General features: G+C 48.3%; 1 protein-coding gene across 1 annotated transcript; it reads right to left on the bottom strand.

Moving 5' to 3' along the window:
* KCNJ2 (potassium voltage-gated channel subfamily J member 2) lies at positions 779 to 11,617 on the bottom strand. Its single transcript, XM_005694470.3, has 2 exons — positions 11,422 to 11,617; positions 779 to 6,129 (listed from the first exon to the last, which is right to left on the bottom strand). The coding sequence occupies exon 2, from the start codon at positions 5,907 to 5,909 to the stop codon at positions 4,626 to 4,628; it is 1,284 nt and encodes a 427-aa protein (XP_005694527.1). The 5' UTR covers positions 5,910 to 6,129; positions 11,422 to 11,617; the 3' UTR covers positions 779 to 4,625.

Here is a 13,577-nt window from a genome sequence, read left to right on the forward strand (position 1 = left end):
GGAATTGATGTTTTCTCTGAGACCCACATATCCTTGGTAACTATGTACTCTAAAAGACCATAGAGCTTAGTGGATTAAATGAAATTTAGAGGCAGATAAAACCTGCATTTGAGTATCAGCTGAATGATTCATTAGCTTTAAAATCCAGCCTTGGTTTCTTCATCTGTAACAGAGGTCAATAAATTATAGGCCGTGGACCAAGTCTGGCCCACCACCTGTTATTAGTAAAGTTCTATTATAATACAGCTGCACCTTTTTCCATATTATCTGTGGCTGCTTTTGTAGTATGAGGGCAGAGCTGCATGGCTGAGACAAAGAACTGTTTCACAAAGCCAAAAATGTTTACTACCTGGCCTTTCATGGGACATATTTGCCAACTCTGATTTATTATACGAGAATATAATAACCTGATTTGGTCTTGGGGAAATGAGCTAATATAAAGCTGAAGCCTACACAGAGTTAAGCTCAACAAAGTAACTTTTATCATCACACAGAGACTTAAAATCTAAGCCTTCTAGTCAATAGTTTTTGTTATTTTTGTTTGCTTGTTTTTCGGATGTTTCTCTCTGCTCTCCACCTAGGGCATTCTGTCCACAAACAGAATCCGAGCCTGACTTCCTCCTTCTGGGATTAAGGTAACCTGCCGCTGCACCACGCCTGTTCTCGAGATTTCTATGATCCTATTCATCCCACCTATCCGGGTTTATTGTCCTCTCATTTGGGAACCTTTGGTTTCCATCTGAGATGCTACAGGAATCACACAGAGAGCCCAAAAATTTCTTGCACTGATTTGTTTTCAATTTTTAACTTTTTATTTAGAAATAATAAAATAAGACATAATATATAAAAATATGTACAATCCATGGTTTGTGCAGTACATTAGGAAGACTTCAGATACAAAAAGACAGGACACGGGAAGATAGTGACTCAGGATTGTCAAAGGCTGGAGTTGTTCAGTTCGCCGCCGCCCAGAGGTTGAAACCCAACATAACTAGAAAAGGGATTCGTTGGGAGTAAGCGACTATGCAACACTTGTTTTTTCTTTTTAAACAACCTTAACTTTATTAGACACAGAGTGAAAAAAACGTCCACTCTGCTTCTCAGAACAGGCTTTTTGCTTTTACTGTGTGGCTTATCATCAAATATGAATCGACATTTGTTTTTTTGCCAGGGTAACAAGATTCAGGGGACAAAATGCACTGAATAAACATCGAGGTTTGAGACAGGAGTTGACAGGGAAGAAAGGAAGGGAAGGGAGGAATAATGCACGGATAGAATTTAAAAAAAAAAAAAACAGGTAAAACAAGCTAAACAAACTGTCATCAGGAATTTGGAAATGACTTCAGAGTTCTGGTGACATCCCTAAAATGTCTGGTTCAAGTATAATCTTAGAGGGATAGAAAACTATTAATATTCCTTTCTCAATAATCAAAATAGAATTCACTTTGTCTACCTTTTATTTAAAAATAGGATAACCAGGAATCTAAACCTCCTCCCAAAAATATAATGCCCATCCAGTTACGGGCACAGATTCTTCAAAAGGGGATAATTCCTAGATAAATTCAGTGGGGGTTTGCTTGCAACAGAGAAGCAACAAGAATCTGGCAACAGACCCCAGATACTCAGTATGAGTTCTTCAGTCTGCATTCCCGCGACATGTGTGCACCCAGCAAGGAGGCCCAGTCAATAAAGACTGAGGTTCTGAAGGTAAAATGCAGCAAAAAACAAAAACAAAAAACAAAAAACAAACCCCAAAACATTGTGCATTACTGTGTCTTGGCTCTTGACAAAAAAAAAAGCCATTTAAAGCTTGTAACTGTTAAAATACTAATAACTAGAAAAAGTTTTCAAATGAACAGTCCATGCTGAAATAAATAACAGGAGAACATAGCAAGACAAACCTTATAAGGCTGGTAAATATTTGCTAAAACCATGCTAACCGGTAGCATATAGGTACTAGCTCTCAGAAATTGCTGCACTGAAATTATACTTTCTATGGCAATTTTCTTCCCTTTACAGACTTCTATTTACATTTGGCTTTAAATATGAAAATATCTGATAAACTTTATAAAATGTACACTTTAAAAACATAGCTTCTGCAAAATTTTCTTGAAAAAAAAAAACAAACCTGTGCACCAGAATTTTTAATTTTTTTTTCTCTTTTTCAGAAAGAACTTGCAAGAGTTCCCTCCCTCATTCTTGCCCCCCTCCACCCACCCCATTGCAAATATCTCAAGTCTTTAAGTGGCAGCACTGTGTGACGAGAGGGTGCCTTCGTCACCCCCACCCTCCACTCTGTCTTCATGTAATTTACAGATCACGGAATACTCTTTGGTTTGATTATTTTCCTTTGCAAAAATATCGGAATAGCAGCAGCTGAAACCCTCAACACCCTCTCCCTATCAATGGCAGAACGGTGGCCATATACAGAAGACTGTACATTCTGTGTCCACTCCATCCCAATTCCGCTAACTCTCTAAACAACTTCCCCCATCGGCCTGTAAGTCTGGACTTCAAATATCATCCCCTCGCTTGATAGCTCTAACCTGGTTTCCGTGCAAATAACTGCACAGGGCTCAAACCCACTGACTCGAAAGGCGGACAAGAGCAGAGACTGTCCTGTGACTGCAGGCACCCCATGCAGATATGGCTGGTCAGGAACCAGAGCCCATCCCAGTCACGGGCTGACAAGACACAGGATTCTGGAACAAGCTGTTTTTTAATGGCATACAGGGGTGTAATACCGAAAAGAGAGTTGATTTTGAGACTCCCATGGAAAAAGAAAAAAATCAGCGACCCCAAATTCACTCATAAGGAACTTTAAACCAAAACAGAGTTCCATTATATCAAGCTAGAGTGGAAAACCAAACCAAACCAAATGTTCCTAGCGAGTCAGGCAGCCAGGCAGGAGAAGCTTCTGGGAAATGATGTGCCCCAGGTAACAGGCTCCAGGTCTCCACAGGCAAAAGGGATCCACTCGGATTCAAAGATGAGTGTGGATCCCCCGGGGGGAAAGGACACTTCAGATCATTCTCTCCTTTACTCTTGATGCTGTTAGGGTTGTTATGGCTCTTGATGACCCTAAAATACTGAGACACTTTCATTTCTGTTCTCTATCATTAAAAAAAAAGGGCAATGTTCCCGTTCCTCCTAAACACTAAAGTTGATGAGCTACATCAAAACGGCTCTTCCACATCTTGCTAACGTCTCACTGGAGCATTCACAACCCTCTCAGATGTTGGAGGACTCGGTCCAAACAGTCTGCTGGGAAGAACCAGCCCACGGGCCAGGCGTGGCATCTTTTAGAAAACGAACTCAAGCCAGAGATGCGCCCTCCGTCAGGGCAAAGAATTCAGGCCTAAGGTTTAAACCTACTGATCTTTCGAGTTGGATGGCTCAGCGTGGAGGATGCCAACTCATGTCAACCTAGGTCTTATCTTCTGGGATAAATTTTGGAATGTGCAAAACATGGAAAAATCCAGAAAAAAAAAAATCTAAAGGGTCATCATCTCTCAAAGTTGCATTCGCCTGGCCAGCACCACCTCGAAGGAAAGGAAAATTGCTTATATCTTTCATATGTGTGTCTGTGTCTGTGTGTGTGTGAATTTTTCCTGTCTTCTTCCTATGACGTGAAAGTTACATGAAAGAACAAAAAATTAAAAGCACCACACTTTACTCAACTGTATGTGTGATGTTCTATTTTCTCAATAAGGTGCAAAAGGAGAGGGTAGTTCAAGGTCTTGCTGAGGTTCAAAGTTCTTGTCTCTTGATTTCAAGGCAGCCGTGGGGCTTTCTTTCCCTTTTAGTGTAAGCTCCACTGTGCAAAAATGTGCATTATCTTTGGTATTTATTTTAGGTAGTCTAACTTAAAATTTGAGATAACCCATTAACATCTTGTAGGGGAAAAAAAAAAAAAAAAAACACATTAACAACAGCCCGGAGGCTACCATTTGGCTAGTGTTACATAATGCCCTTATGTAACCAGAGAGAGACAGACAGAGAGCACGAGGGAGAGAGAGAATCAATTCTAGCAAACAAATTACTGGCCTCAAAAAATCAGGCTCTCGTTTGGCAGCTAATAGCCAAATACTTGCCACTTTGAAGCGCATATCATGAGCTTTCAACAAAGTTCAACACTGACGTTTTAAATTACACACAAGGAAAAAAAAAAAAAAACTACACTGCAACAATACGACGCGTGTTGGTGTAGTTAGCAGCTTTTCAAAAGTTAAGGCAGAGTCTTGCCTTTAAAACATTGAAAAATGTGATGCCATTTAAAAACATTCTTGTTCCCCAAAGAGAAGCATTCTGGAGAAGTCAGACACCCCACCAACCAAGGCTTGCCTGCAAGTTCAAGTTTGGTTCAAAACACAAAACACAAACACAAACACCCCATAACTTATTCTACAACGTGTTATGCGCCTTCGGGTCACGGGGAGGCCTGTTTAGTGCTTTAGGCTCATCTTTGCGCTTACAGTCTTTCTCTAAAACCACCGCGCTAGCCCCAGTCCCTTGGGGTCACTTGCCTCGAACCACCTGCCCCTGGTACCGTCGTGTGCGTAACTGTTTTGGGCCTTTGACCAACAGACCGTGTTTCAGAGGAAGCACTCCCCAGGAGGACTCAGTCATATCTCCGACTCCCGTCGTAACGGCCTGGGCTCTAGAGGTACGCTGGCCTGGTTGTGCAGGTCTATGTCTGGGGGCGTGTCCGTGCTTGTGCTCTCGGGGACCCCGTTTTCACTGTCGTCTTCCTCTTTGCTTGTGAGGGCGACCTCATTTTCATAGCAAAATGAGTTAGCGTTCGACAGGATGTACTTCTTCTCCGCTAAGTCCCTAGCGCTGCACAGGGGCGTGCTGGGGACTTCGTAGGTCTTGTGGAACCGGGAGTAGTCCACTTTGTAGTACTGCTTCTCCTCGAAGAGGACCGGCTCGTAGCGGTGACCCCAGAGGATCTCGTTGGCCAGGTACGAGCTCCGGCACTGCGTGGTCATGGCGGTGGCCTCCACCATCCCCTCGAGGATGACCACGATCTCAAAGTCTGCGTTGTCGATGTCCTGCTTGCTCAGATCGTACAGAGGACTGTCCTCATCGATCTCGTGGACGATGGTGATGGGAGACACCAGAAATATGCGGTCGATGCCGCTGTCAAAGCCCACGTTGATGTCTATCTGATCCAGGGGGATGTACTCCCCCTCGGAGGTGATTCTGGACTTGAGGAGCTGCGCGCGCACGTGCGCTTCCACCAAGTGGCTCTTCCGGAGGTTGCCCACCCGCCACATGAGGCAGAGCTTGCCGTCCCTCATGGCGATCACAGCGTTGTGGCTGAAGACCAGCGTCTCGTTTCTCTTCTTGGGCTTGGCCATCTTGGCCATCACCGCGCCGATGATGAAGGCGTCAATGATGCAGCCCACGATGGACTGGAAGACCACCATGAAGACGGCCACGGGGCACTCGTCCGTGACGCAGCGGAAGCCGTAGCCGATGGTGGTCTGCGTCTCGATGGAGAAAAGGAAGGCGGCCGTGAAGCTGTTGACCTCGGACACGCAGGCTTTGCTCTCCTTGGACGCGTCCAGGTCCCCGTGGAGCAGCGCGATCAACCAAAACACACAGCCAAAGAAGAGCCAGGAGAGCACAAAAGCCAGGCAGAAGATGACCAGCATCCACCGCCAGCGGATGTCCACGCACGTGGTGAAGATGTCGGCCAGGTACCGCTGGCCCTTCTCGCCCACGTTGACGAACTGCACGTTGCAGTGACCGTCCTTCTTCACGAAGCGGCTCCGGCACTGCTGGCGGGTGTGGACTTTGCTCTTGCCATTCCCGAACCCGTTGGCCACCGCCAGGGTGGCCAGCTTCATGCCGTCTTCCTCCGAAGAGACGATGCTGTAGCGGTTGGTGCGCACGCTGCCCATCGCTTCTGCTGCGGACGCCAGCGCTTCTGCTTTAGGAAACAGTCTGAGTTTTTGCAAAACCCTTTGGAGAAACAGGTTTGAATGTTCAGTGAGGACCCACACGCACAAAAAAAGAAGGAGGGATGGGGTATCCAGGGGCCTTGAGGTTCTGGCTACCAAGGTCTGTCTCTTGACATGCAGAGTCACCTTAGTAACTCAGCTGACATCCAGAGAACAGGTCCTGCAAAAAAAGAGAGAGAGAGAGAGCTTTTATTACAAAAGAAGTTCATTAGGAAAGGGTTCTACTCTCTAATGCAACAGTTCCTAGCCAGACACAGAGACAGATATACAGAAATGTCCTTTATGCTGAATTACTGGGGTTTTCATTTCTTGGTGTAGCCCTAAAAAAATAGAAAGAAAATATTTTCTTATATCACTTAAAAACATGAAGTCGCTAAACACAGAAGAGGTGGTTGTTCATGACTGTTTTTTTCCCTAACTTTTAAAGTTTATATTGGCGTATAGCTGATTGACAGTGTTGATAGTTTCAGGTGGACAGTGAAGCGACTCAGCCACACTGATACATGTATCCATTCCCCTCCCAACTCCCCTGCCATCCAGGCTGCCACAGAACGTTGACCAGAGTCCCCTGTGCAGTACAGCAGATTTTTGTTGGTTGTCCATTTTAAATATAGCAGACGGCACATATTCATCCATCCCTAATTATCCCTTCCCCTCATCCAAAGTCTCAGATTCCTGTTCCCCTACTTTTGGCCAGAAATCTAGAATATTCTACTTTGCAGATCCACCTGTCTCCTCTTATGCTCTTCATTTGCCTTCTCTACTTGCTAGGGTCCCTGGTGATTAAGAAGAAGAAAGACTTTTCTAACTCTCAGGTTTGCTATGAAGCTTTAAGAACTCGGACATGTCAGAGAGCATTTCACATGAATGCAGAATGTTCATATTCATCGAGCAGCAGGTGCATTGTGGAGGAACACGGCAGCCCTCAATGACGAGGCTGAAATCCAAAAACACTGACTAGTTCATTTAAACAGACAAAACTGAGCAGACAGCCCTTCCAATCATCTGAAAGGGACGCAGGTTTCTGGAGACATTTTGGGCTTATTCCAACACATCACACGCTGACAGCAGCCACCAAAAGCAGCAGAAACTCCTGATAGCATCTCTGTTCCTGCAAGTGATTCTGACTTGAAGATGCAGGCTCACTCTGGGGGATACAGAGTGATCCTGTTGCTTAGCAATGAGAGACCTGAGATTCTCTGGAGATGGGACTGCCATGTGTAATGACAGGCAAGGAAGTAAGCACCTTTGTGCTCAAGGATCAGGTCTTCAGTGGATTGAGAAAAGGCTGGGAGTCCTCGTCTGTGTGCTTCCAAACACAGACAACTCTGCAGCAGTAAGTCACAGGGCCCCCTCAGCTCACTCACTTGCAGCGGTGCTTTCTGACCTCTGTTCCTGTAGAGAGGATGCTCACCTTCACTTAATCCGAACAAATAAACAGCAGTTTTCAGTTTTCCCCTCTCTGCTCATCTCCCGCCCCCTGCAACCCCGCCCCTGTGGTTAAAAATCATCTACCGACTTTTGACTTTCCATGTTTGGTCCAAAGGATATAATTTTTCCTGGATTTGCAAAAGGCTGGGAGAGAGTCTAGGGTGTTTTGGCAACAAAACACCAAATATAAATTGTAAAATGAACACAGCAGAGAAATGAAAAATAGGGATGCTTGACTTTCAAACCACCAAAGCTGTCTCCTGGATTAAAGGGGGACAGTGAACAGCGGATGGACAGGATCAGAGATTCGTCGACACCCTGATGACGAGGACACCACTTTTTCTTTCTCCCCCTAAACCGCACTCAGATGGAGCAGTTAACAGAACCACGTGCAACCAGACCAGCTGCAAAGACAGCAAATCACTGATCTGTTTTCATGCACCCCCTGAGTAAAAAGGCAAGGTGTATTGTCTTTGAAAATGACTTGTTTCAGTCTTTTCCCTTCTGCCTCTTTATCCAAGTTATTATGCAAGAATGTGCCCCAACACATTTTTCCTGAGATTAGTCATCTGTGAAAATTGCAATGTGTGTTACATTTTGGCAGCTTTTGACACCTGAATGATGCCCGATTTGAAACTGCCTTTGAATAACTTTATAAAAAGAAGGGACTGTGTCTTCTTACCCTTCCACCTGCTTCAATGTTTTGTCTGCTTCCCATGAAGTTTGCACTTGGACAGAAGAAGCAAGACTCTGATTCCTCAGGGTTCTAGACCCTGGACACAGAAAGAATTTTTTTAAACAGAGATTTCAGCTCATTTGGCTCATATGAGACTGCCAAGCCCTTCGACACCACACAAATATAGACAATGACACCAAATGCAGGTGCCTTTTCCAAGAAAGAGGGGGGTCAGGGAGGCCTCATTTAGATAGGCTTGTGTCTGTGAGTTCTGACTGACTTCAGGATATTATAAGCTGACACCAAGAAATTCCCTTTTCATGATTCAAAACAATCCTTCCATCTGAGTTACCATTAGGGACCAGGAGTAGACAGTCTCAAATTTCTTCTGACTTATTTCTGCTCTCTTTCCAGATTAAAGCATAACAGTCATATGAAATCTAAAGACTGAATTACGACTTTCTAAAAATCTTGACCCCAAGACATTCGTCTGAATTCCACGAAACACACACGACCAGCTTCCTACGAATGAATAGCTTTCCGCATTTAGAATCTTGAAGAGAGCCTGTATTGAGCGACTATTATTGTCTTATTTCCATTGCTAATGACAGAATTTGTTCCATATGCGGAGCATCATTTAGAAATTTACCATTTCTGCCTGGAAAGGGGGAGGGGGGAGGAGAAGATTTTTCTGGCAAAATGGAAACTGTTGTCACCTCCAGCAGATACGTTCCAAAACAGATTCATGTGTATGTGCGTGCACACATGATGTGTATTCAGACTTTGGTGGAGCTGATGATACAGCAAAAGCTGAGACGCTGCCAAAGTCTGATAGGGGAACTGTCTTAATATTCCACTCTGAAGACTGTCTTTCCTATTAACCTGCCCACATGCCTGAATGGCTGCGGGCAAGCAGAAAACTTCCTTGCCTGCACTTCTCACAATGAAAGTCACCAATTCATGAGCATCTGGGAAAACACTTTAATTAGGAATAGGGCTTTCGTGCAACTTCATTTTAGGGCCACATTCTAAGTAAGTTCTTGAAAATCATCTGATTAAGAACCGATGAAAACCCCCAGTGATTACCCTCCTTGAGAGGCACAGCTCAGGAGAATTCACATGTGATTTGATGAACAATGTGCAAATACCCCCATTTTCAGCCGGAATATGTAAGGGCCTGAAATAAACTTAACAGACACAAACAATCATTTTTACCCAGGGCATAACCAATGAGGAAGAAAGTATTTCTGGGAAATGGAGAGGCTACATGCGCTGCTCTTCATGTTAAGACTATTTATAGGCTGAGCCCAAATTAAGCATAAGCAGTGGAAAAAAATAGTTCAGGGCTTCCATCTCAAGGTAGATGTTAAACGAGAGAGAGCTGGAGACAGAGATGAGGCCAAGGAGATAACACGGTGTAATGAATATATCCAGATCATTTTTCCCATCACCGAGATATTCCCAGGATGGATCATCCAAGAGCAGAGACATGCTAACCAGGAAGACTACGTGAGAATAAGCGGGCCCCCTCTTATGATCATGGTGTGGAGCAGATGAGAAAGTTTCTGAGTAAGGAGAGGAAACAGGGATGGTAAAAGGACTGTAGGAGAGGTCTGCTAATGAGTGTTTAGAGCAGCTATTCCCCAGCTGACGCCATATAGACCAGCCTGAGTGTGCTCTGGGCACACGGTTGCTACGAGAGCTCAAGGCTGGCAAAGCAACCTCTCAGAAGCTCAGTAAACAGAAGGGAGGGGGAGGGGCGCTTGGAGAGGAGGGGCACCCACTCATCTATGGGAGCCCCACATCTTTCATACTCAACAATGCATATAGCATCACTTGGTATGCTCACATACTGAACTATATATCTCTATAGCAAACAAAAATAAACACTAAAAAAAAAAAAAAAAAAAAGCTTGAAACTGTCCTTCTGTCCAGGTAAAGATGTGGTCGGTCTTTTATGCTACTCAAAAAGTCATGCAAGGACTCGTCAAGGATTGGGCAGCCGGAAAGTCTAAAGGAAGTAGCAGGAAGTAAAAAGGAAGTATAAATAATGCGTGCTATTTTTTTTTAAGGTCAGTTTACAAGAGCTCAGAACAAATATTCCTATGGAGAGCAATAACATAAAAAGAAAGTGCCAGCAGGGGGGAGGAGGAGGGCGTGAAAGCAAAGTGACATGACCTTGACCCCAACTCTGACCCCTCCCACCATCCTTAAAGTCAGTCTCTTAATTCCCCAGCCTGGGGATTTTTCTGGATCATGACAAATAAAAATAAAACACTTGGAGCGGGCCGTGAAAGTGAGCAGGAAAAAGCTAGCAAGCGTACAGGTAACACAGAGCAGGCATACAGCAGTCCTCAGTGGGAGAAAATCTGACAGGCTACCGATTACTAACGGAATGAAAGCAAGTGGTACAAAGCAATAGGCATTCTTTGCATACCCAAAACACGCTTTCAAATCAGGCCTGATTTCCTAAAAGGTAAATTCTTGGTTAATAGAAATCCCAGGATTCACAGCCGCATCTTAGTTACCATCCTGCTGACAGGATCACCCAGACACAGACAATAAACTGCCCACTTCCTATCTCGATTTTTTTTTTTCAACTGTCATGATGACTATATGTTATGATGCAATCCTTTGCAGAATCAAGTCGTTTCGACCACCGTGCTTCCCTGAAACCTGACCGTCTTCAAATTTCGGTATTAACATGATTATTCCAAAGAAGAGCAAGCTGCTTAGGGGAGGTGTGCAAGTTTCGCGATCTTAGGGCTCAGATCCAGCGCGAGCTCCCCTTCTCTTCCCCAGCAAAGCAACTTTGAGACAAGCTTGCTGGGTTTGGAACTCAAGCTACACTTCAAGCAGTGACAGAGGGGGTGGGGAGGAAAGACGCCAAGGATCGAGACCGGCGCTGAGTCTCAAGGTTTGCCAAGGTTTGAGAGCGGTTTTCTAGACGCATCCACTGCTCTTTTTTTTTTTTTTTTTTTCCTCCTGAGAGACAGACTCGAACAGAGGCTCCCTCGCCCGGGTCTCCCAACTGAGTATCTCGCTACAGCTGGTGCACTGGAAGTTATGAGCACAAACAGATGCTGCAGGGAAATGTTTCTATTGCTCAACTGTTCCAAGCATGTCTCAGTATTTTTAGCTCTGAGGATGTTCTGGTGCGCACACAAACTCTATAGGCAGGCTCTGGGACTCCGGCGCGTGGGGGAGGACTAAAGGCCGCCTGACAGCTGGGCACCTCTGGGGTGGCCGGGCCGGGCCGGGCCGGGGACGGAAGCCCGAGTCCTCTCCCCGGGACCCACAGGCAAGGAGAGCAAAGCAGGGAAGAAAATACGCAGCAGCCCTTACCTGTTGCCGGCGCAGGAGCATGGGACATGGAGTGGAAGTGGGGGGTTACAGAGGCATGTGAGATCCAGGAGTTTGTACAAGCGAGGGAGGCAAAGCGAACCAGCAATTTCCAGGACCCAGCGGGCCGGCGCCGGGGCGGGCTGCGCGCGGGCTGGGTCTCCAGTGCGCTCTGCGCTTTCCTGGGCTCTTTTGAGGCGTCCGCGAGGCACCGGGCCGCCCGGCCCCGCCCCCGGCCGCGCCGGCCAATCGCCGCGCTCCCGGCCCCGCGGGGACCGCGCGGGGGGGAGGATGCTGCTCCCGCGGAGCCCGCGCGGCCGGCGCGAGAACCTGCCGCGGCTCCCGCCCCGCGCGCCCCCACGCCCGGCCGCCGGGGAGAAGGAGGCGGCCGCGCCCGGCCGGGCCCGCAGCAGGTGGGAAGCCCGCGGCCCGGCTCCGGCGGCGGCCTAATTGCAGCCCGGCCTGCGGGCCGAGCTTCCCACCCCGGGGCCAGCCCCACGCTGGCCTCTTCCTGTCCTCGGCGGCGGCGGCGGGGCCGGGCGCGCGCCCCCAGGGGCTCGCGGAGGGTCGGTGTCCCGGCCGCCCGGTGGCCGCCTGGGAAGCTTGCCTGTCAGCCGGGGGCGCGTCTTCCTCTCCCCTTCCCTCCCACCCGGGGCAGCCTCCCCCCCACCCCGCCCCGCGATCCTTCCCGCCCCCCGAATCCTGGGCTGAACCAGCGGGGCGAGGAGGAGCCGCCGGTGCAACGCGGAAAGGGACCGCGAGCGGCGCGCAGAGCCCGGCCGGGGGCCGACGAGCGCCGGGCTGCCCGGCCCTTCCCTCTCCCGACTCGCGGCGAGTTACTCACAGAGAGCCGGGGCTGCTCGGGAGCGTGAACGGCCCGTTCCCTGCCGCGGGGTCCGCCCTCGATCCCGGTCTCCTCCAGCGCGCCGGGCACGCTCTGCTGATCTAAACGCAGAGCAGTTAGGCTCCTGAATTCTCCGCAGGAGCAACTCCTACGGGCGCTCAGCGCTGCCGCGCGCCGGCGCCTCCCGGCCCTCCCGCCCAGCAACCGGGCGAGGGCTTGCAGACCCTTTCACAAGCGCTGTCACCCGCAGTGTGAGCCGGGCGTGGACCCTGGAACACTGTGTCTGTGTGTGCGCGCGTGTGTGTGTGCGTGTGTGTGTGTGTACACTGCGGAGCCGCGCACGCCTGAGCATTTTGGTGTCATCGCGAAGCTTTGCTCTTAAAGAATACTTAAGAATCCTCCTTACACCAAGTTTGCCATCCCTCTGTGTGTGTGTCTGGTGAATGATTATTTCCTCAAGCGATCGAATGTGTCCTCCGCGTAGTTTAAACCTCTCCAAGGCCTCCTAGAGACGCCAAACTACTTGAACACGCTAGCTCGCCTTTCTGGGCGGTCCCGCCGGGGTGGCTGTGCGCGAGCGCGAGAGTGAAAGCGACCCGGGAACCCGGCTTCGCGCCGGGACCCACCTCCGAGCCTCCTTCGCGCGCTCGGCCCCTAGGAGGTGCTGGTGAAGTGCGCTTGGGCTCCGCGGGTCCCTCTGAACCCTGCCTCAGCCAGCGCGCCGCTCTTCCTCGTCTTCCTAAGACACCGGCATTAAAAGGGCCTGGAAGAGGCTGTGCAGGCGCTGACCGACAGCCGAGCGCCTGGCTGTTTCATTCCGCTTGTGGCGACGGGACAGCGGTTCGAGCCCCGCTACCCACTGTCTTGCCTTTTAAAGCCCTCTCCGTGGGAATCACGGTTCACACCATGGAGGTCTCTAACCTGTGCGAAGCCAAGTGCTCTTCATAGGCCGTTTGGATTACCTGTGCCAAAGGGGTGGATGTATAGGAAGCCAGGCTGTAGCCTAAAGCTGAAAGAGCCTGGAGACAGACAATAAGTCTGCATGACCAGTGGACAAAGGATGCGGCGCGGCCCACTGCGCTGCAATGAGCTGCCTCTCAGACGGGCTTCCTCGTGGATTTCTTAACTGGACTGGAGAGGTCCGATGAATCCTTCAAAGCATCTTAAACCCTAATGGAAAGAGGAAATTCATCGTTTATAGATGATGCCTTCTGTTATTGTCATTCAGTCTATGCATCTGTAGATGGCTGAGGATTTTCCAAACCACAAAAATCCAACACTCTTATTTCTAGGTAATGAGCTCTTTTTGAAAACC

Source organism: Capra hircus, chromosome 19 (assembly GCF_001704415.2).
Source record: "Capra hircus breed San Clemente chromosome 19, ASM170441v1, whole genome shotgun sequence".
NCBI classification, from domain to species: Eukaryota; Metazoa; Chordata; class Mammalia; order Artiodactyla; family Bovidae; genus Capra; species Capra hircus.